Source organism: Physeter macrocephalus, chromosome 5, assembly GCF_002837175.3.
Source record: "Physeter macrocephalus isolate SW-GA chromosome 5, ASM283717v5, whole genome shotgun sequence".
NCBI classification, from domain to species: domain Eukaryota; kingdom Metazoa; phylum Chordata; class Mammalia; order Artiodactyla; family Physeteridae; genus Physeter; species Physeter macrocephalus.
The window spans coordinates 87,931,492-87,955,744 of record NC_041218.1 but is presented as its reverse complement, the minus strand read 5'-3'; the positions used below and the strand labels follow the sequence as shown (position 1 = coordinate 87,955,744).

General features: G+C 44.5%; 1 protein-coding gene across 1 annotated transcript in view; it reads right to left on the bottom strand.

Annotated features, from left to right (window-relative positions):
- Positions 1 to 24,253, bottom strand: part of MAGI2 (membrane associated guanylate kinase, WW and PDZ domain containing 2) — a 1,419,801-nt gene that overhangs the window by 43,193 nt on the left and 1,352,355 nt on the right. The window contains exon 21 of the mRNA XM_024115935.3: positions 19,349 to 19,487. Coding sequence (XP_023971703.1) covers positions 19,349 to 19,487 — 139 coding nt within the window. The remainder of the gene's footprint in view (positions 1 to 19,348; positions 19,488 to 24,253) is intronic.

Sequence of the window (24,253 nt, the reverse complement as noted above, 5' to 3'; positions counted from 1 at the left end):
TGGTCCCAGGAGGAGTGGGGACCTGGGAGGACAGACAGGCCAGGTACCCGCCTTAGGAATATGTTCTAATTGGAGATGGAAAAGTGAGGCTGAGGCCTCTAAATGTTTTCTCTCAGGAGGAAACTATTAACCAGGAATTTGGAAAAATATAATTGACACTTCCCTGTATTTTTTCCTCTCGGGTCTCCGGCCTAAGCAGAAGTTTGTGGCTCTCTTCCCGCGCACCCTGTCCTTTCCCTGCTTCAAAGTGGAAGCATCCATTTTCTGGGGTGGGTGGATTGAGGAAAGATCAGGTGGAGGAGAAGGGTGATGAGAAGTGAGAAAAACATTTCCGCTGAAAATTGTTCACTCTTTGCTAGGAATCAGAGGTGACTGGATTTTGCTGCATTCCGTTCAGCGGTCCAAACTGAACTTCCAGCTGCTGTGAGGTATTAAAGGCTTAGTTCTAGCTTTTTGAGTTCTCAAGCACGTTTGTCCTCCTGCAAGATCTGCCTCAGAATCAGCTGGATCCAATACTATCTTTTATGAATTGAGTTTATTTTGCACCTTCTCTTAGATATGTATATATATATATATTTAACATGATATATATACTTAAACGGAGCAGTTTAGTATAAACATAGGCAAAAAATACTGCAGTTAGTGAAAATAATTTAATTTCCATAGTGCAATGCTGGACTGGAAGGGTAGGAATTCTTTCTTAAAAAAGTCTCCCACCCGCTCAACTTACTCTCACAGGCATCCTCCTCATCTCAGTGTGTGTATGTACTACGTCCTTATTATTTTTAAGTCCTTCAGTCCTAGGAGTGCTTGTTTTGTCTTTTTTCCTAGTAGACCATAACCTCTCGGAGGGCAGGGCCTGACTGCTCTATATCCTTTCTAGTCGCTCATTCATTCGTTCATTCATTCAAACAGTGCTGCACAAGGCACCGCTGGGTGTGAAGTGTGGCCTCGCTGTGAGCTAGTAGCTGTGGCTCTTGTCCTCAGGAGGCGAACAGTTCTCTCAGGGGCCAGCATGGGGCTCTGGGCTTGCTAACTGATGAAACAGATAATAACCTCACAAAATCTTTCATAAACAAGGTCAAAGAAAGGCACAAAGGATGCCATGTTCCTCGTGGCCCATTGTGCAATAACTAAATAGCCTGGCAATGCGTTTCCACTTATATCACCTGATATCACCTGTCAACGTGGTGAGGGCTGCTGCCACCACCTGAGGCTCCTGACACCTGGGGCTCCTGGCGGATGGGAACGCTTTCCTCTTGTCAGTGAGCTTATCGGTGGGGAATGAGGATTGTGTTCTATTAACATTTGTCTGTTTCCTAGCGCGGCTGGCAGGACAATCGATATTCCCCTTCGCCACTGAATCTGAGCTACTGCCTCAAAGAGGCCTTCGTGAAAAGAGGTGGGATACAAAGGAATGGAAATATTTAAACAATCACTGAAACATCACCGGACTCTGGAATTTCCTTTTCTACACTTGCAGTCCTACTTCCTTACTGCCCCAGTGGAACTCCAAAGCCACCCGGTTCCAAAATCAACCAAAGGCAAGAACCTTAACAGCAGCAACAAGAGAAGCAAAACAGAAAACTCTGTAGAGGGAGAAAACTCTGTAGAGGGAGAACTGATACTAATACCAATCTTACTATAACGAGCACCTCCCTCCAACTGATGGCTCCTTTAAGAAACTCGGGGCTTGTCATCTAATTTCCCTGAGCGATGCCCGCTTCAGCGCAATTTACAAAATAAAGCTCAGAAGGGGGTAAGTCCTCTGTGTTTTGAACTACTAAGCCTTAGAGATGCTGGTTCTCATAAGAGCCCAGTGTGGCATTGTCTTTTTTTTTTAAAACACAAAAAATTGACCCTCTTATTCATTTTAAGTGTACCCTACGGTAGTGTCACGTACACATAACAGTCCTCTAGAACATTTTCCATCTTGCAAAACTGAAACCCTGTGCCTGTTGAACAACGCCCCCTTACTACTCCCAACCCCTGGCAACCACCATTCTACATTCTAAGACTTGACTACTTTAGTACCTCATAGAAATGAAATCATGCAGTAGTTGTGTTTATGTGATTGGCTTATTTCACTTAGCATAATGTCCTCAAGCCTCATTCATGTTGTAGCATGTGTCAGGATTTCTTTCTTTGCTAAGACTGAATAATATTCCACTTCTTTATCCATTCATCCAATCATGGACATTTACGTTGCTTCCACCTCTTTTGGCTATTGTGAATAACGCTGCAATGAACATGAATGTGCAAGTATCTCTTCAAGATCCTGTTTCCAGTTCTTTTGGATACATACCCAGAAGTAGGATTGCTGGATAATATGGTAGTTCTATTGTTAATTTTTTGAGGAATCTCCATATAATTTTCCATAGTGGCTGCACCACTTTACATTCCCACCATCAGTGCCCAATTGTTCTAATTTCTCTACATCCTTGCCAACACTTATTATTTTCTGTTTTTTTTAAATAGTGGCCCTCAAACAGATGTGAGATGATATTTCATTATGGTTTTGATTTGCATTTCCCTGATCATTAGCTGTTGAGCACAGGGGTTTCTAGATAGAGCTTCTATGTACCCCAGGGCTTTGAGTATTGAAAGACTGGGATTTGGTTTCACCATATTTGACATCTGAAAGGCAATCAACATTTCACTTCCATGCAGAGTAAGCAGTGAGGTTTTTGGTGGTTTTTTTTGTTTTTTGTTTTTTTCATGGCCATTGCCTGATATTTCACTTTGAAAACAAGCTAAAGATATTGATTGCTGTATGCCCAGAGGTAATAAGCTATTGATAGAAATAATGGGAAAAGGCCAACTGAACAGATGTATTTCACTTGGAAAAGATAATTTTTCTCCCTCTTGGCATTCTATATGAAAAAAAGAGAGACATCTTGAATATAAAAAGAGTTATTAAGAATTCCTGCTACTTATTTTCTATGGGTGAATTTTCATAATGAATTACAAAATGACCCAATTCATTTTTTGAAGGCACTATGTTAATAAGAGACAATCTTTCCCTAGGAAAACCCAGTATGTGACAGCAACTCCAAGTAGTCATATGAAAAATGATTGTGTCCATAAAGTTGGGATGAGGGACAGCAGCCACTGTGTCACTGCTCACCTGTCACAGGGTAAGCAGGGAAGTGACACAGAGCCTGGAGCAGGCAACAAGGCAAATTCTATATTCTCACTCTGCTTTCCTGACCCTTCCTTCACCCCCAATTTTCTGCACTCTTCCCTGGAGACCCCGTCTGCTGAAGATGCACGGCTCTGATGCAGGTGCATGTTGTGAATCACTATTTAAATGCCCACACACGTCTGAAAATTCCACATGGATTTTTACCCCAGATTACTTCACTCACACTACTTTCAATACTAGTACTTGAAAGGAACTGAGCCACCATATAACCAAACCCTATCATTTGTACAGATGAGAAAACCGAGGCCCTGAGAAGTTAAGAAATTCTTGAAAGGTCACCCGGCTTGTCAACAGCATCATTTCTGAATTTTCCCATTTCTTTTTCCTGACAATGGCTGTGCCATCTTCCCAAATACTTGGGGTCTTACCTGGGGATAATTTTTGAGTTCTCCCTAATTCTTATTCCCTTTACATCATCAGTCACCAAGCCTTAATGATTCTTCTTTCAAGACTCTTGCTATCGTCACTTCTCTATTTCACTTCTGCTGTTTTCAGCACCTCATTGCCCCATCCCTGAATTTCCTAAGTTAATGTAATAGCCTCCCTGTATGATTTCCCTCCTTATCTGAGCGACTGGTGGTTCTCAACTCAGGCTGCTCAGTACACTCACCTGCGGCACGTTTTTAAAAAAAAAAAGCAGCAAACCTCCCATCACTCCTGGCACCATTCTGGTTTAATTGGTTTGGGGAGGAGCCTCTACGGGGGTTTTTAAATGCAACTTCCCCAGGTGATTCTAATGAGCAGCTAGATTGACCTAGGTCAACGCTACCTATTTGAGAGAAAACACCTTACAGAAACAATAAAACTTAGATTAACCAGAAATAATTACCTGGAACACTGGACTAGCCAATTTTCCTCCATTCAACTCTTAACAGAAAGCAATACAAGAAAATAAGCAAATAGGCAGGAATTTATTAAAATACAAACAGACATCTACTTTCGATTTAGGTTGAGATGGTCAGTGGAAATTTGGGCCATCCTCCCATGCCTTTTATCTCAACAAAAGCCTATGTAGAAATTTGCTCACCTCCTCTCATGAGCACACCAAAATAACAACTAACTGCTGAACAACCATCCATAAAACAGACTGGAATCTACCAAAAAAGATATTCTACATCCAAAGACATAAAGAAGAAACCCAATGAGAGACAACAGGAGGTGCACCCTCTCGATATAATCAAATCCCATACCCCCCAGGTGGGCGACCCACAAACTGAAGAACAATTATATCGCAGAAGTTCTCCCGCAGGAGTGAGAGCTCTGAGCCCCATGCCAGGCTCCCCAGCCTGGAGGCCTGGCATCAGCATGAGGAGCCCCCAGAGCATTTGGCTTTGAAGCCCAGTGGGGCTTGAGTGCAGGAGCCCCACAGCCCTGGGGGAAGCAGAGACTCCACTCTTGGAGTGCACACACAAGGTCTCGTGTACACCAGAGCCTGGGCCAAACCTACCTGCTGGTCTTGGAGGGTCTCCGGGGTAGGCGGGGGTGTGGCTGTGGCTCTCTCTGGGCTCATAAAAGCTGGTGGCGGAAATATCAGGGAGCATTCCTCTTCTTGGACTCTTTGGAGGCAGACATCCAGCTTGGGTAATTAGCACCGAGACCTGGCTCCACCGAACAGCCGGTAGGCTCCAGCGCTTGGACGCCTCAGGCCAGACAGCCAGCAAGGCGGGAATACAGCCTCACCCATCAGCAGACAGGCTGCTTAAAGACTTCCCGGCCCACATCCAAGCCTGTGGCTGGACACGCCCCTTGACAAGGCCCTGCCCACCAGAGGGCAGGCACTGGCCCCTCCCCCCAGGAAGCCTTCACAAGCCTCTAGACCAGCTTCTCCCACCAGGGGGCAGATAGCAGAAGCCAGAAAACAGCGATCTGGCAGCCTGTGGAATTTAAGTCCGCAAACACAGGGACCAACTGGTCCCTGGCCCTTGAGTGACAAGAGGGGACTGAACTGCTGGGACACATAGGACACCCCCTAGAGAGAGCCACTTCTCCAAGGTCGAGAAACATAAGTAACCTTCCACGTACATAAAAACACAAATAGAAATTTAGACACAAAAGGAGATGACAGTGGAAGAGAAAGCCCCAGAACAACTAAGTGACGTAGAGATAGGCAATCTATCCGAAATTTGCTCTCAGAATGATGACCTACTGATGCTGCAAGACTTATTCATTCATGCATTTACTGGTTCCCTCTCTCTGCAAAGCACTGTTTTAAGAACCCAGAGCATCTGAACTCCATAAAGGGGAAAGACTACGTGGATATTGACAACCAGGTTGCAAAACAGAGTGAGAGGGGGAAGGGGAGATGTGTGAAGGGCTACGGGGCTTCAAAGGACTGAGAGATTACTTCTGATGGTGGATCTGGGGAGGGATTCATGGAGAAGGCAGCCTGCAACCTGGTGTTTGAAGGAGGACATGATTTGGGGAAAGGTTTATCCAAGCCAAGGGACCAGCACAAGCCCAGTCATGAGGGTGGAAATATAGGACGATGCCAAGTGTTCCGGCAGCGCTGCAGCACAGATATGTCATAGGATACCGTGGAGAGGAGAGATGAGACTGATTTGGATGGGGCCAAATCAGGGATGCTCTGTGTTCAGTGAGCAGGGGAGATTGACCATAGCAGTAAGGAAAACAGGTAGAGGTTCTTTCACCCTGTGGAGTGGGCCTGAATGGGAGTAGAATGACAAGAGGAAAGGAGGAGGGGGCCCTTGTGAGAAATGAGAGAAGTAAAATCACTCACACTTGGGAACTGGCTGTATATATATGAGTGGGAAGGCACTTCAGATGGTTTTGAGCTGGGCAACAATGAGGGTTGATGGTTTCTTAATTAACAGGTAAGAGGAGGAGTAGTTTAGGAGGAAAGATCATGAATACAATTTTGGATACACAGATGTGGAGCGTCTGGACAGAAATGTCGAGAGGGCAGTTGGAAGTCCTGGGAATGAAGTCAGAGATAGCAAAACAGACATCAGAGTCATGTGCGTGGTGGTGACAGGCAGAACCATGAGAGCAGATGAGGTCCTGAGGGGCAGGTTGGGGGAGGGGTGTCAGTGCACGAGAAGAGCGCTGAAGGACACCCCAGGGGAGCAATCGGAGAGGAAAGAGAAAATCCAGCTAACACACTGACCAACAGTGTTAGCTTGCTGGGAGTCCCAGGGACATGAAGGGTGGAATCTCCGTCACTGGATTTTGTTACTATGGTGAGACCGGTGATTGCTGAGGGGACACCTGTCACTAGAGTCTTGATGATGGAATCCAGATTTCAAAGGGCAAATGTGTCAGGGGAAAAGGGAAATTAAACAGAGCATGCCCATTTTCAGGATATTTTGTACCTCAATCCAGGAATGTAACACACAGTATATCTGAGAATGGTTTCAACAAGAGTGTGATTAAAGAGTATTTTTTTTTAATAGGTTTTTTTTTTTTGGCCGCACTGCACGGCATGCGGGATCTTTGTTCCCCGACCAGGGATCGATCCTGTGCCCACTGCAGTGGGAGTGCGGAGTCTTAAACACTGGACGGCCAGGGAAGTCCCTAAAGAGTATTTTCTGTAAACAATGAAGCACCCTGTTTTCCTTAAACATTCCCTACATACAGAGTTCCTTTAGGGTAGAAATGGCGTCTTATTCATCTTTATACCCTACCTACCCCTGCCCTCTGAAAAACCAAACCAGAAAAGCCAGGCCTTAACCCCAGGACTGGATCGAAGCAGGAGCTCTAATTATCTGTGGTCTCACTGGGTGGATTCCCAGTGTGGCCCGGAACGTGGGGCAGCCAGTGGGGCACTCCAGGACTCCAGGGCTTCCAGAATGCTCCGGCCCTTGAGCATCTGATCCAAGTTCCCTGTTTGTGGGCTGCTTCCCGTAAGGGTCCTCCGGGCATCAGAAACTCCACAAGTCCAAAGCTAACCTCGTTATCTTCACTCCTAAACTTGCTCCTTCACCCACGTGACACCGTCTGCCACCCGACTCTGGCCCCATCCTGCTCCCTGACGCTTTCCCTTATATTCATTATTCACCAAGTTAGGTTATTTCCATCAATGAAATGTCTGAAATATCTCTACAATCCATTCCCAACTTGCAATTTCCACCACCACTTCCCTAATTCTGGTCCTCACATCATTTGCTTCAGCTTTTACGATTACATTTTAACTGCCCCCGGTTTCCTATAAAAGCCATTTTAAATACTATTGAGGCATAATTCCAAACACAGATATTTTCACCCTTCCACTTAATTTTTTGGTGACATCTGATTATATAAAATTCAAATTCCTTTGCTTGGCATAGAAGGTCCTTTTTGTGGAGCCCCACTTTAATGTTCTTTCATCCCGTCCCTCCCCTTTTCCTACTTAGTCTGTGTGGTAGCTGCCTCACCTCTTATCCACATGGGTGAAATCACACTTGCCACTTAAGGCCCAGCTAAAATGTCACCTCTTAGGTAGAGTAGAATCTTCTACAACCCTGCTCAGCAGATTGAGGGTGCTGTGTCCCTTGGGCTCTTATCACTCCTTTGCCAATACTATTCATACTTGTCCCATTACCTCATTCTCTCCTTGTCACCCCTCCTTGCTTGGGAATGCACATAGGGAGAGACTCTCTCATTAATCTTTATCTCCCTAGCACCGAGCAAGGTGCCTGATAGATGTCGGTGGAACTGAACTGAGACCACAAGAGTCCTCCAGTTTGGGGGCGGTTTTTTGGTTTTTAAGCTTTTTAGCTAATGACTCTAGTGAATTGATTCAGGTCCCCTCACCTCTGTGAAATGCAGGCTAAATTATGTGGTAAGCAAATACCTTTCTTTTGTCAGAAACAGAAATCTACACCTCTTTAAACCATGGTCACTGGACTAGATTTCCCCAATAACTATTCCCTGGCTTTTTACCTTTTCCAGTACATTGCAACTGTCTTCTTTATGCCCTAATTTAGGTTCCCCCTGATCAATAACTTATCCTTGAGAGACAGACACTTCAGAGCAATGATTCATTTAAAACTTCTGTTTTTGTAGACGTCTTTAGGGAATGATTGTGATGGTGTGTGTGTGTGTGTGTGTGTGTGTGTGTGTGAGTGTAGACACATATCCGCATAAACATACTTGATAAGGAAATGTTCAGCAGTAGGCCAATTCAATAATTCATTTAGTGAATATCGCCTTTCATTCTTAATTTAAACCAGTCCTGGATGGCAGCTAGCAGGGTTATTAACAATTGAAAAACATATTTCAGAAAACATTCAAAAGGCCAGCATAAAAGACTTCGGTGGAGAAATGCTTAGCCATGGCTGTGACAGTGTAAACGTAGTAGAATCAAATCAGAATTGAGAAGTGTGTCGTCTGATTCCTGCTTCCACGGCTAACCGTGGGGACTGAGCGTGCGTATCAATTACTGCTGAAAAGTTACACTGACATTTTAAAATCCCAGTTTTTAAAAATTGTGGCAGCACTCACAGACCCCCTGCAGGATCTGACAATGGACATGTGGGCTGCTCTAGGGATGTAGTTAGTTGAGGGGTTAAAAAGTTGCATGAACAATATTTGCAAGGCTGTCATCTATATTCTGCTTTATTTGCGTGTGTAGGTGTATATATATATACGCACACATGTACAGGACAATTAGTTTCCTGAAGAATTTTTACTGAATGTTTGGCTAAAATACAGCCAACACTTAAGGATGTTCCTTTTGAAATAGTGGTGGGTGCTGTTTAGATACAAACTTATGACTACCCTCAAAAAAAGCTTTGTGTTTTTCCCCTTAATCTCCGTGCATCACTGAGTACGAAGGAAGGTGAGTTGGAAGATGCAGTCCTGACTGAATAAGTGGCACAAAGCAGGCTGGGGAAATAGCACAATGCCAGGTGGGGTTCTGGGTTCCTAGGGCTAAAATGGGTGGGAATGAACAGACTGTGGCTCTGTCTGTCTGGCGTAGAAAGGGTGGCTTGGGTTGGAGCTGGCCAAATGTGGGCTGAGAGGAAATATACTTTGTTTTTCTGCACTGAAGCCCAGGGAGGACCTTCTGAAGTGTAGGGGGCAGAACTCACCCAGTGCTGCCTCTGCTATACGTACCCTCCCGGCCCTTCCTTCCTGCTGGGGCCACTCTAGGCTGGGCCCCTGGAATTGGCGCACCTCTTATTCTCCTGAACCCGCAAATCCTATCCTTACCACGTATAAGGTCTCAACTATAAATATTTTCCAGAGCTCTAGCAATAATTAGACAAGCTACTACGAAAGAGAGAGCATTATACATCAGTTAAAAACATATGCAAAACCAAAGCTCATTAGAGAAAGATAATATTCATGCAGATTTTACAAACCGTGTCTTTAGGGTGGCCCAATAAGTAGAAATATGGGGACCCATGCTTGTCACTTTTCATGCACATGGAGAGACTGGAAGGTACCATTCCTAAAGGAAGGGGAGGAACAGCCTAGGACCAATCATTAGAATTAACAGAACCAGTGACAAAGATATAGTATTACTGTTAGAATCAAGATTGCTTAGTACGTTTAGAGCAGCTGAATAAAAATTATCTAGGCAGTAAGAATAAAGACTTTAAGTAAAGCTGACCCTATCAAGCATGCAGCAAGTGAAATTAGTGAAAGACTGAGCTACGTTCATATTCCAAAAGTAGATTTCTTTTTTCTCAAAATATTGAAGGCATCCTGAGGTGCTTTTAAGGAGGCACAAACGTTTAAAAATTTTTGAAATTGTAACATCAGAATTTTTGCAGAATTTTCTCGTAACGATAGGGTGTTTTAGTGAGACCAGCTGTCATTTGAGAAGTCACAGTAATCATTTCTAAATTTTGAAAAATCCTCAAATTAAAGACATGGTGTGTCCATGTTTATATTTTCTCTAGTAATCTCATACATTCTTACAGCTCTTTTCACCTGTGACAATTTGCTTATTTATATTCAAAGTTCACAGTTGACTTGCTGGCTGTAATTATTTTCTGGAAAAAAATAAAGCTGAAAAAAATGCAGCCAGGTTTTTCCTGTTCTACGTGGCTGTACTCACCTGTCTGAGGGCTGTGCTCTGAAACCAGCCTCTTAGCGGCTGTCTGGTCTGTGTCTATCTCAGCGCCTGGGCTACAGTTCTTTACCTACATGAAGATGGGTGCTAGAAATTCTGGACTATCTGTCAGTGATCTCCGCGAGACAGGCCCCTGGGAGATGTAATAACCGCTCCCTGCAACACCTGACGCTATGTTCTCTCAGCTCCACACGGTGCGAGGTAGAGGGGGATGTGAAGTTACTGTGATCAGAAGCACTTAATCCACGCAGCTCAGCCATTTGGGGGCCTGATCCCCCCCTTTGCCAGTATATACTGATGATATTCCCTGTCTGAATGTCTAACTCGCTCAACACATGCTGCTGTACATCCACGGCTTCAACACGCAGAATGGAACAGCGCTCCGCATGGATTGTCCCCTGCGATGTTTTTCAGTGCACAGACTGTGTCTGAGGGGAGGGAGTCTCACGGGTGGGAATGAACAACTTGAGGTTAAAGGAAAAGTAGAGCCTCTCTGTGGTGAGGGAACTAATGCTTAACAATGAATGTGAGGGGGAAATTAAATTTCAAAATTTATTGAGTTTACCATTTAGCCCTGCCAACATGCAAGTAATTTTGTACAAAAACCATCAAGTGGTTTTAGTGTCACACAGAGAAGGCTCTCATTTGGTTCTAAATGTGGGCTTTACTGGGTTTGAAAGATACATGTGCTAGGAAACCTTGGTCCAGAAGGTCAAATCAAAGAGCCCAGAATATGGCGGAAGAAATTGCTATGAAGGCTGTAGCAGAATGTATGGTGAAATGTGAAAAACAGAGTTGCATCCTGTGCTAAGGCATATCCGATGCATATGAGTGTACATGTTCAGTACTAAAATTTAGGGTCCTGATGAGGCCAGGGTCACTGTCTGTTGGAGAGTGTGTGCCCAAAAAGCAGAGACCTGTTGACAGAAGTGTAAACACAGATTCTTCTGTAAGCAAATGTCTGAGCTAACTTAGAGTTAACAGCTGTTTAGTCCAGGCTAAGTGTGTGTCTGTTGTTCTGTTAAAATTTTTTTTGAACCCAAACAGCACATTGAAGAATGTGTGATTCTCAACGTTTAGAGATTTTGCTACAATTAGAGCATGTAATTCAAGCCTCGAGCAAGGCATTATATAATCGCATTTTTGGTCCTGACTGAGGGAGTTCAGTTATAAAGAAATGTTGGGATGTCTTTGTCAGAACGGGACATCAGGGTAACCCTATCTTTGAGCAAGGCTGTAGGCAGAATTCTCAAATAACAAAAATCTGGCCTTACGGATCCACTAATTCTTCCACTAGAACTGAGGGGTTTTGAGTACTTTAAAATGAACGCTGGTGAGTTATTTGATTAGGGAACACCAGGATAGGGCAATAGGCCCAGGCATCTCTGAAGGGATGCTTTAGAGACTTGACATTTGCTGGTTATGGCAGTTGGCTGGACCTACCCAGGAATGTGTCTTATGGTATTAAACTCCACTTTTAGTACCTGGAAAGCGGGGTTTTGTCGGCAAGCTCCTTCATAGGGGTCAAAATCTTTTCTGTACCCTATCTATTTTGAGACAAGAGAAAATCAGACAGTGGGGAAAACAGCTTTGGCATTTAGCACCAGCTTCATAATGGGTGTAGTTGAGGGGTCAGAAGCTTATCTTGAATTAACACTGTCTTGCTCTGAACACAGGGTCAGGCTGTCCTCAATGAGGAGGGTGGGAGCTGAGCTCAGACTGTCAAAAAAGCCTGAGATGGAAATGGGAGGAAAATCTAGTCTCCTTTCTTTAATTTTAACAGTTGCAAGTCTGAATGGAGAGCGATTCAGATTTGATGGGCAAAGGAGGGGCCGGGTTGAAGGGCTGAGGCTCATACAGTGAGAGGTCGACAAGACATAAAGAGGACAACAAAAAGCAGAAACTCCTGCAGCTGGCCTTTACAGGAGAGCTAAAGGAGACAAATCCAGCATGGATTTGTCTCCGGGGCATGGGATTCTCTGGGATGGCACTTTAAAAATGCAGAGTCCTGAGCCAAATCAACCTAGTCCTCTGTATGTGTGTGTGTGCAAGTGTAAGTGCAGCTTTCAAACCATGACGCAAGCTTTCTTTTAACCTTGATTGCCACTCCTCCCCTGCCCTCCATATAAAAACTATTCTCTGGGGCTTCCCTGGTGGCGCAGCGGTTGCGCGTCCGCCTGCCAATGCAGGGGAACTGGGTTCGCGCCCCGGTCTGGGAGGATCCCACATGCCGCGGAGCGGCTGGGCCCGTGGGCCATGGCCGCTGAGCCTGCGCGTCCGGAGCCTGTGCTCCGCAACGGGAGAGGCCACAGCAGTGAGAGGCCCGCATACCACAAAAAAAAAAAAAAAAAAAAAAAAAAACTATTCTCTGGAATTTGTGACTTCTTTGAGGTCCGTTCCAATGCTCTTACAGTGCTCAGCAGCGTTTCCTCTGAGAAGGCTGCCTTCTCCCTGGACTGTTGTGGAAGCAGCCCTCTCTTGGGAGAGCTCAGCTTCATGTTAGGGAAAGCAAGAGGAAGTTCTTACCAGAACCTAAATACAACTATCCAGCATGAGTTACTGGAGGAGTTGGAATTTGTAGGTTTTCCAAGATGCATGTGGAGCCCTTCTCAGTGGGGACTGGGAAAGGTATCTGTTCATTCACTCATTTCCTCCAACAATTTAAGTGTTAGGGAACTGAAGGAGGTCAGACCTCAAGAGCTAAACTGGTTCTTCTTGGTTGATTTCTTGGTTACTTCGTGGTCTAATATATTTTATCAGAGTCATAAATACCTAACAAGTGAGGCCTGGGGGAAATGAGTCACTTAATGTATCCTGAAAGAGAATAATGTATGTTGGGAGAATATGCAAAAAGAAGGAATTTCATCATAGTTCACGGTTTCCAATAAAATGATGTGAAGAAATGGGATTTCACCCCCCATCCTTAAAGCACTTTAATAAATGAGGTTTTGGCTGAGCAGTGGGGAAAAGAATTTCAGACTTGTGTATCCTTCAAGGAAGTCCCCTGCGTCTGACTCCATGAAACAGAAACTTATTGAAAGTTTCATGATTAGTGAATTTCCTGGGGTTCCCTAAATCCTGCAGAGAGCAGTCTGGAGCCTTGCAGCCAAGGAAGAACCCTGTTCTCTGTATGATACGGCCACAGTTCTGCCTGACAGCCTGTCCTCTTCCCTGATCTGGCTCAGTGGAGGTGAACTGGAGTGATTTGTGGAACCACTCATGAAAAAGGAAGATACACTCAACCATGAAAGTCAGAAGCTGAAATTAAATTTCAGAATTTATTATTGAAGCAAGCCACCTTTTGCCCTATTAAAAATGCAGGTGAAATAGTGCAAAGGCTATGGAACCATTTAAAGTTCCAATCAACGTGGTCTCTGAGGCAAAGGCAACAGAGACTCTCCCCATGTCTGGTGGGCACAGAGTCGTGCACCACGGACACCTCAGGCTGTGAGGTTACAGAGCTCCAGGCTGAGATCCACAGGAGCGGAAGAGCAATGATTAGCAAATCTGCTCAACAGAGTTTTATCTCACTAACTTGGAATTGAGAATAATTCAGTCTAGGTCTAAGCAGAAATTTACCCATACTCAGCAAGTCCTTTTCTTCAGAAAAAGTACAAATTATTAGCATAAGTATTACAAAGGAAATGCTTAACAGATTAAAGAAGCCAAGTGCTTTTCAAGGATCCTTAACACTCTAGAAGTATTTATTAAATTCCACGAATAACTAATAAAACCCATTAAAATTTTTTCATTAGAGCAGATCCTTTGAGACCTTTTAATCAGTCACCAACACTATTAGAATCAGTTGTTATACGTATCCTCATTCTTAGACTTTCAGCTCACTGAGGGCCAGGACTGTGTCTTACCTTCAGTGCCTGCAAAGTGCCTTGCACATAGTAGGTGCTCAGAAAAATCCTGCTTTCGTTGAGGAAATAGTAATGATATTAATTAATGATATTAATTACAGGATCTGCCTTACATGGAATATGTGGTGGGAGTATAATGTCTAGAGTTGACCTTTGTATGATCAGAGGGAAGAAAGGATTTGAACAAGTAACTGTAAACAAGATTATAGGGGTAGGCTTATAACATTCACACGCTAATGCATATTATTAAAGAAGAATAAACAAACACTGCTTATTGCCATATAAGCAGAGACTGGTACTGCTTAATCTGGTGCTCTAATATTATTGTAAGTCATTTTTATTTACTGATTAAAGGAAGACTTTGAACTATTTAGCCCATTCATTTCTTCAGCTATAGTCTGAATATATATAGTATGGCTCAAATAGATCTTTTCTTACTTAATGTAGTTATATTACACTTATAAAATGTAAACAATTTCATTTACCAAAGGCCTGTAATACTCAACACCTATCAAAGATACAATTCACTTTGAAAATGGAAGTGCAGGCAGAGGGCTAACTCATGGATCGCCTATGTAGCCATTTGATGTTAGTTGTCCCTGGGCCACCGGTATTCTGAGAATTTTGCTTCCTCCTGGGAACCCTGCCTGGCCTCCTAAAACCATTGAGATCATTTACAATCAAACTCACTTCAGCATTCTTGTCATAAAGACCTGTAATATTGCTTAAGAGAATCAACAGGCCAGATCACCAACCAAGACTGGAAAGCATAATTCTGTTTTCTTTGTTCCGATGAGATTTGAACAGCAAATATTACCAAGGCAAGGCTCTGCGTTGGTCTGAACTGCTTGTGGAGGACATTTTTTCATGCAGGGGCACCTCTGTTGACCCTGGCCCTGGCCCTGAGCTCTGTGTGTACATCAAGCAAACGTTCCGTGTAGTCCCTGAATGCTAATGAAGGACACCTGTATGTCAAGACAGGGAGCTCATCTGCATAATATACTCCTATGCAGCTTTAGAACCAGGATGCATGCTTTCTTTCCTCTTAACCTTTTCAGATTTAAGTGTAACAGCAAGAACCAGTATTCAGGAGGCCGCTGCTTCTGCTGTATCATCTTTTGATCCTTTCCTCAGTATGATGGAGTCAAGTTTCCTTCTTCCTGCTAGCTGTTGAGATGTATGTGTCAGGGGAGGGGGAACCCAAGCTCTCATTGAGTTTATAATCAACAAATTCTTATCCTGAGGACGAGAGTGGAGCTGAAGTGTCTATCTCCTGAGCTGCTCTTTCAAGGACTTAACTATGAAAGCAGCTTCTCTGCCGAAGCCCTTATCATTTCCCCACCCTCCCCACAGCTGCTCAGCCACCCGTGGGAGCAGCCACTACGCTCGGTCGGGCGTGGCTGCATTTGCTGATTTTCGCCTCTGAACTGGCCGAGGTGTGTCTGCCGATGAGTCTATGGTAATTATGGATGGCAAATTTGCAGCATGTTTATTCCCTTCCTCAGCTCACTGCGCTTCACACTGTCGACTGTGTAGTCGACAATCTGACAGATTACCTGGGGTACGTTTTTCTTTCCACTGTGCCTGCGCTTTTCTCTCTCTGTCACAGATCACCTTAATGACTCTGAGCAAGAGAGTTTCGTATCTCTCTTGACTGAGATCAGCTTTTCCCTGACGTGTCCAAAAAAGTCCAGATAAGGGTCTTGCTTCAAAGCGGTTCTGCATTCTGCAGGTATCAGAGGGAGGGCTGAGGGTTATCACCCAAACCCCTCCAGAGACTGCTGTTTGCCAGCCTCTTCACCTTCAGCGTTCACTCTTGCCCAGGCTGGGTTAAGCCCCCACACTTCCCTAACAGGTAACATCTCCTATGGATTCTGATAACTCCCTTTAACAAGCTTTTAAGGCTAGATTTTACGCCAAGATTGGGATCTTAAAGGGCAAACAAAGGAAACAAACACAAGATTATACTCAGAGTCGACAGAAAAATCAGTTTTCCTGTCATTAGGGTGCATGTGGACAAAGCGGATTATGTTCTTGGTTACATCTACTAGTAAGCTCCAGGATTTTCGTTCATCGTTCTTGTTGCTGTTGTTTTGTTACCTGCACCCCTTGCCAATTTCATTAAAATACACTCTAGCCTATCTTGGGCAACAACAAAAATGACCAAATTGTGTTTCATGAGAGAGTCTATTTAACTGATGCTGGAGGAAACGTGATGTTCCTTAGCTTTGGGCACTTCTCATACACTGGGGGCATCTGCAGAGTCTGTGAATGTGTGGCCACTTCGTGGCTTGCTCCTGGTGCTGGACAAGTTCCCAGAGCAGGCTTGGGACTGCTGTCCTTCGAAAGGCCTTCTTGCAAGGCTGGCCTTTGGCTGGCATCTGGGAACGTGACTGGTGATTCGTTCCCTACACTAATATATAGCTTTCCTAAGCGATAAGTGTGTCTCGCTGTACCTCAACTGCTTGTACAAACAATGTGGTTTATGCTCAACACCTGCTTTCCTTCTTGGGAGTCTGGAACTTTGGTACGTGCCAGGCAGAGGGTGCCTGCATGCCCAGCCCCCAGGAGAAACCTTGGGTGCGCAATCTCCCATGGACCTTACAGGGCAGCCACATCATCGTGCATACGCTGCTTCATTCTTGTTGCTTCGGGAAGAATGCTCTCTGGGTGACCTCTCACGGGAGACAGAGAAAGCATAGGAAGCCTGCACGTGGATTCCTCCAATTCCACCTTATGATCCCACGGGGTGTCCTTACTACATCACTGTCCTAAAGCTGAGCTGTGAGCACAACTATATTCTGTGCCCCAGGAGTCTCATAAGCAAATCTCTGAATGTGGGGTGGTCTTGGGGACCCTGAAACAGCCTCCTCATTAGTCGTCGTGAGGTTTCAGAAATATCATTTGAGGCATTATCCTCAAAAATGCTGATGTGGGGCTTCCCTGGTGGCGCAGTGGTTGAGAGTCCGCCTGCCGTTGCAGGGGACACGGGTTCGCGCCCCGGTCCGGGAGGATCCCACGTGCCGCGGAGCGGCTGGGCCCGTGAGCCGTGGCCGCTGAGCCTGCGCGTCCGGAGCCTGTGCTCTGCAACCGGAGAGGCCACAACAGGGAGAGGCCCGCGTACCGCAAAAAAAAAAAAAAAAATGCTGATGTGATTCCTAAACTTCTTGGTTTCTTATGCATAATTTTGACTTAGATTTTCCTGAAGAACTAATGTTCACTTAGTTTATGACTATTCTTTTACTTCCCTAAAGGGGATTGCTTTACTCTTTTAAATTTGTTCTTTTGTGACATAACCTCTAAAATTATTTTACAGTCAAACTCCATGTCAAATCTAACATCAAAAGTAGCAGACAAGCTCTACCACTACCAGTGTATAAGATTTAATGTTACACTTTAGAAGAATACATTCAGAAGTTCTGCAGTACTCCTGGAGTTAAGAGTATTGACAATGGGTCCCTCAAAAGTGTGCCCAGATATTTATCAAACTCTCTGTGTTGGTTAATTTTGGAATTTAACCTTAACTAGATATTTTCAGACGACATTAAGAATTAATGGGATAATGTCGACATGATCTTGAATTTTTGTGCTGTTCAGAAACACGTTTTTATTTTTTGCTTTGAGGCAGCTTCATGCTCGCGCATTACGGTCTGAGTTATGCCACGCTGGTTGGCAGACTATTCCAACTGCTCTCTACGGAGTGGCAGCTGACGTGGTGGGTGCTCAGAGTCGGGACCAAATAGTGATTCTACGAAAAGAATAGAAAGCTCAGGAGAGCCATGTTGTTCAGGTTAATTTTTAAGATTAATTTGTTAGAACAATAAGAACAGCATCAACTCTATGAGAACCCCTGGATGTAGATAACAGGTCTTGTCATGCAGTGAAACACACCTTTAAAACGAGATCTTTTTCAGAAGTGATAGATTCTCACAGGTCGGTTTCATATTATTGAATCCCTTTATGTGCTCCAGGGTGCAAAAAGGTATTCTATTTCAAGAGTTCAGATTCTTTACAAAGGGATGAATGCCAGTGCCATTACACAGGCTCAGGTCTGTGCTTATTGCTCATATTAATAATTAAAATTATTTAATTAGATCCAAGTATTAAGGATGGGAAGCTATGAAATATTTCCTTGGGCATACAGCCAACCCTACAGAAATTTCTGAATGGTGTCCTACTCTTAATGTGAGGGCTTACCAGCCCTTCCTGTAGGCTGTGGGTGTGTTCAAGACTCTGGAAACAAAGTATTTAAGGGCCGTTGAATTCAGATATTTCAACTGAATGCAGGATTATATCTGTCCTGCTAATAAGGAAGTGTTCAGTCAATTATTAGGTAACTTAGGCAGAAAGCATAATTTGAGAGGAAAAAGTACTATTTCGATTTTGGGGAATGGAAAGGTGAAAATGCAAATCGAATTTATCTAGATCAACAAACAATTTGAACTACTCATTCGATCATCAGTTAGATCCTATTTCCCTAATCTGGACAGGTATTATCTGCGCTACCTCTGTACTGATATCTGTCTGTGTCTGTCTCTCCGTTACTCCCTGTGATTAATTAAAGACCAGCTCAGGTTTCTCTGCTTTTCATGTAAAGACCACACGACACTTTCTGATATGCTAGGGTAATGATGTCAGCCTTGCCTTAAATGGGCTGCTGGGAAATAACACCATTAAAGACTTCTGAAGGCAAACCTATGAATTAAAATGCATTTTAAGGCCTTCCTCAAAAGCATCTAGATATACAACACAGGAGTGAATTTGGGGGATATCCCTAAATGCCAAGGCAACGCGACCACTGCATGAACTGAAGTTTATGTTTTAATCTTCACACCTTGAAGATTTGGTCTTGCTTGTCCCCTGGCCCCGCTAACACATCTCACGGGACAGTCTGATGCACGAGCCATTTTAGGAAATAATTGATAAATTACTGTGGACTCAAATGAACAGAGGACTATCAGTCAAATTACAAAAGTTCTGATATAGGAATGTGGCAAGAACTCCCAGCACACTCAGAGATGCCCTGAAGGTCCTACATTTGCTATTTTCAACATTACCTAAATAAGGGAACAAAAGAAAGAGCTCACAGAAATATATACCTTGTGCTTAAATATACACTCGTGTATATACCTATAGCTGTCGCTCACTAAATATATATTTAGGTAGAATTAGGGAACTGATGTAGTTTTATAAATAAGCACAGGCATTTACAGTACACAGAAGAAACAGAAAAAAGGTGAATCAAAACGTGAAACGTACCATACTCTGGGACCTGCCCCGTCCCGCGCTTCAGCAGTAGCCTGACTCTTCTTCCTCCAGATTTGATGAGCTCTATTGCTCTGGCGTGTGTCATGTCTCTGGTGCTCTCCCCATTGATTTCAATGATCTGATCTCCTACCTGTTAATTAAAGAGACATCAAGTCAGCCAAAGACGGTTTTATTCAAGTTGCATTTCCAACAGATTAGAGAAGCATCCGTAGATGACCAGTTTCCAGAGAGCGACTGAACAATTTGGTTGCAGCCTGCTGCTTCTTAGAGGAGGCTAATCCCTGGCCACATCCTGAATCTGACCACCGAACTTTATCTTTATAGAAACTCAAATATGAGACCATGGAGGTTGTGATGATATGTCACTTATATTTAGCCGGTATGGCAGAGGCCACAGTTGAACTATTTAGGATTTTCTTAAAAAATTAGGGAATATGTTTGATACTGCAATTCAAAGTAAGCTGGCATCTTTGCTTTGAATCAAGAAGTAAATATTTCAAGGCTTTTTCACGGAACACATTAGGCAGACATCTAATTCAAAGTGTTAGATGGAATGATTTGTTTGGGGGCTTCTCTGAGAATTTTTGTTATGCATCATTTAAATTTTCCTGGGTGCTATTATGCTATTGCTTTCTTTGTAAACAGTGGTTGGTTGATATTCAAGTTTGATGATGAATTTTCTATCACAGGCCTTTGAATTAAAAATGACTCCATTCTCCACACACGAGCGATGCCCTTGCTAAATCTTTGCCATGCTCACACCTGATTACCAGGGTTTGGTTAAATACCCATCCCTCTTGAATTGCTGGAAGCGCCTGGGTTTCATTAGCAGCTCCCGTTTAGCCTTTGTGAAGAGATATTTGGAATAAAAGAGGTTCAACCATGGGCACCTCATGTAACTCCCACAGTACCATTACTGCCAGGAACCTTTGAATTAAAACATGTTTGATTTCAGTGCAAGTCACTTAAGACAAATTAGCCAGGAAAAGCACAATAAGTTGCTTTGCAAAAAATACTCTTTTAGCTGGGTTCCTGAAACAAAGCAGATCTCAGCCTAAACTCCATAATGCAGACAGAAATGCAAATGAACTCCCTACAGGGGAGCAATATCTAGGTTGATGCTTCAGGCTGGGCAAGAACAGGAACAAAAAGTTGCCGTCACAATGGCAAAAGGGCATTAAAATAAGCCCCTTCCCCCAAAGGCGGACGGGGGAGAACAAACACAAGTTTATTGTAGCAAGGAAGTGACATCTCCACCTAAAAAGGACTACCTAAGGGGCAAGGATCCCAATGTAATGAAGGTAAAGACTTGCCCCTCTGTGTACTCCGTGGCCTTTGGAAGTACCGTTTTAAGGCAGTGGAAGAGGTTGGCCTCACTGGCATGAACTCCACATTCCATAGAAGAATCACAAAAGACAGGACTAAATTGATTACTTGTAGGGCCAACGTTTGCACCCTTTTTCTTCAGGTCTCCGTAACTGTCACCTTTCCCAGGAGGCAACGGGCAGAGCCTGAGGCCACATATCCAAGCCAGTAGCAGAAGATTCCTCTCCCAGCAGCCCTCCCTGAAGCCTCAAGGCACAGGATCAAATTGTAGAGATAAAAACAAAAGTTCCGATGACGTTGTTATCACAGAGTCTTCATTCTCGGCTACTCTCTTCAGACTCACATACCCGGCCGATTACTAAACATCTTCGCCTCGATGTCCGGCAGGCCACTCCAGCTCAACACCAGCAGACCGGGTGTTTCTTTCTCCCCAGATAGTTTGTCCTCTCAATGCCTAATCCTGGGTGATAGCACCACCATTAATTTACCCAAGCCAGAAACCTGGGGGTCCTGCTGAGCTCCTAGCTCAACTCAGGCCTTTACCTGGATTATTCCAATACCCTCCCACCGATGTCTTCTCATTGTCACCAGGATCATTCTTCTAAGGGAGATCTCCCCAGATGCATCATGCTGACTGAGGCAGGCAGGGCCTTCCATATGCCACTGTTCTCTTGCCTTCTCCTCCCTATAGGCCTGGGGCTCTCCCAATCTTCCTCAAGGCCAGCCCAAGCTCTTTTCCCCCCCCGGGAGGCCTTCCTAGACCCTGTCCTCTCCTCGGGCAGAAGTGTGCAATCCCTCCGCTGGGTCATTGCTCACCCCGCTGTGTTATCTGTGACACCTCATTACACACTTACGCTTCTCAGTCTTCCCTCCTCAACTTTGAGCTTCTTCACTCATCAAACAACTTCTGGGCACTGATTATGTGCGAGGCAGTCTACTGGGGAGATCAGATAAAGGGAGATAAATGGTATAGCTTCTATTTACAACATGTTCTCAGTCTACTTAGAGAAAGTGGGTAAATAAGACAACTACTATTCAATATCTCTTTGCTCCGACAGAGGTGTTCACAAAGTGCTAAGAGAAGAGAAGGGAGGGGCATCTAACTTAGAAGAGTGGGGCTGGTAGTCAGAGAGAGCTTCCTGGAGGTGGTGACATCTCAACTGAGTTTTGAAGTATCAGTAGGAGTGCCCCTGGTGAAGGAGGAGGAAAAGCATTCTAAGTAGAGAGGACAGCATATGCCAAGACCCTGAGATTGGACAGCAAAGCACTGAAAATTTTGAACAAGGGGTAAGCTGACCAGGGAAGCAGAGTGGTGTTGAGGAATCTCCCTGAGACAGTGTGAAGGGTGGACTGGAGAGAAAGTGGGAGACTGAGGAAGGGAGCTGAAGTTGTGAGGCTGTCACATTGTTTATCCAGGTGAGAAATTGGGAGACTGTGGGGAGGAAAATCATGGGACACGTGAGGGCAGGGACTAGGCCCCGTTTGACTGTGTATCTTGTATGGGGCGCACTGTACCTATTTGTGAGCGAATGAATGAAGCATTTCCACACGGCTCATCTTGAGAACCATGCGGGAATGGGTTATACACACTCTTGACCCCAAACTCAAACCCTGACAGACAGCACTGCCTGAGGACACTTCTGTTTCAAGACTGACATTTCAACAAGAACCCTGTGGAAGGTGAAAGGAATCTTGTGGTGTGATAGAAGCAGTCACACTTAGAAAATCTGATGTTTTCATTCTCTTGTCGGTTTGTTATTTTCCCTTTTCCCTACTAAGAGCCATGAGAGTTAAGGGAGAAAAAATTAGCCGGGGAGAGAGAAATAGAGGGTTGGGAGATTGTGTGGGAGGTTGAGAAGCAGAGAGGGGTTCAAGGGCTGCACAGGGGCTGGGCTGACGTCTCTGGTATGGGATTTTCAGGACTGGGCTCCGGGAAGAGTTAGGAATGTTATTTTTATTGAGTTCCTGGGAGCCTGAGCTGACCTCTTGGCTTGGCAGCTTTCCACGTGAGGTCCCCTCAGAAGGAGAAGAAAACAACTCTGATGCTGGCTGAATCGAGGGTCCTTAGTCCCTTGTCTAAGACTTTCAGTTTCTCCCAAGCCCCTGTCCATTCCAGGGTGCCAGTGGAGACAGTCTTCCTGCCTGGGAGCAATGGAAGGTTGGGAACAGTCCAAAATCTTACCAAATTCAGAAAAAAAATTTTGAGGTGGGACGCTGGCCAGGCAATGAGATGGAAATGCTGCCACAGTCATAGATCTGAACCTTCCAGGTGTTCTGGGCAGATTGCAAAAGTGGGTCAACTCATTTGGATCTAGTGTCAGTGGTATCAAACTCGGTCCAGGCCCAGCCTCAAGACTCCCATCTCTCCTTGTGAAATGACACACATGGTAAAAAGGTTTACTTTCCACTTTCATTCCAATATCAGTCTTACATAGAGTCATTTTACGGGGAGCTCCGTAAGTAAATTTGGGGTGTGATTCCTTTCACTTTCATCCTCTTAGCATCCGATGAATAAGACGGGTTTGTCAGAGGGAGAAGAAGTTCTCTTTACCTTCCGACCTCCATACAGCTGCCCAGCTGCAGCCAGTTGAAGTGTCCCTTTCCTACACGGCAGTGAACTGTTTGGAGGGGGGGCAGTTAATTTGACAGAACCAGTGGCAAATGTGCATCCCGTTGAGGGATGAAGAAAAAGACCGGTTGCGACTCTGATGTAGTCTTCTTTTCCCACACACCGTGGAGCTATTTTCTATTGAGCTGCATTACTGAAATGAAACTTTAAAGATCTCCTCCACTTGTTCTTAGAGAATTTTCAAAGTATCAGGTTCTAGTTAGAATTGAGAGAGAGATGGGGGAGGAGAGAGAGAATGGAGGCCGTGGGGGAGAGGAAGAGAAAGAGACACGACAGACAAACAGACAGACACACCCAAACCAGGTAGAGGTAATTCAGGAATGTGTTTGTGTGTTTTGTGTAGATCAAGGAGATGTCACAGTGTAGGAAACTACCCAAAGGACCTAAGATGAATCCTAGGCATTCTTTTTTTTTTTTCCCTGTGGAAGAAATACTTTTATCTGTGGTCCCCTTGGAGAAACTGACAACCTTACAGCAGTGTCTCAGGGGCAAGGCGGAGTGAGATAAGTCTGCCATTTCTTGGCCCAGTCTAACAAGTTCTGCGTTTCTACTCATTTCTATTCACATCCTGGCAGATTTTTCTTTAACAAAACTGTTACCAAATCCTCGAACTTGCTTGAGGCCCTGCAGGTAAAACCTCTCTTCTTTTTTTTTTTAAATTTATTTTATCTATTTATTTATTTTTGGCTGCATTGGTTCTTTGTTACTGTGCACTGGCTTTCTCTAGTTGTGGCGAGTGGGGACTCCTCTTCTTTGCGGTGCATGGGCTTCTCACTGCGGTGGCTTCTCTTGTTGCAGAGCACGGGCTCCAGGTGCATGGGCTTCAGTAGTTGCAGCACACGGGTTCAGCAGTTGTGGCTCACAGGCTCTAGAGCGCAGGCTCAGTAGTTGTGGTGCACGGGCTTAGTTGCTCCACGGCATGTGGGATCTTCCTGGACCAG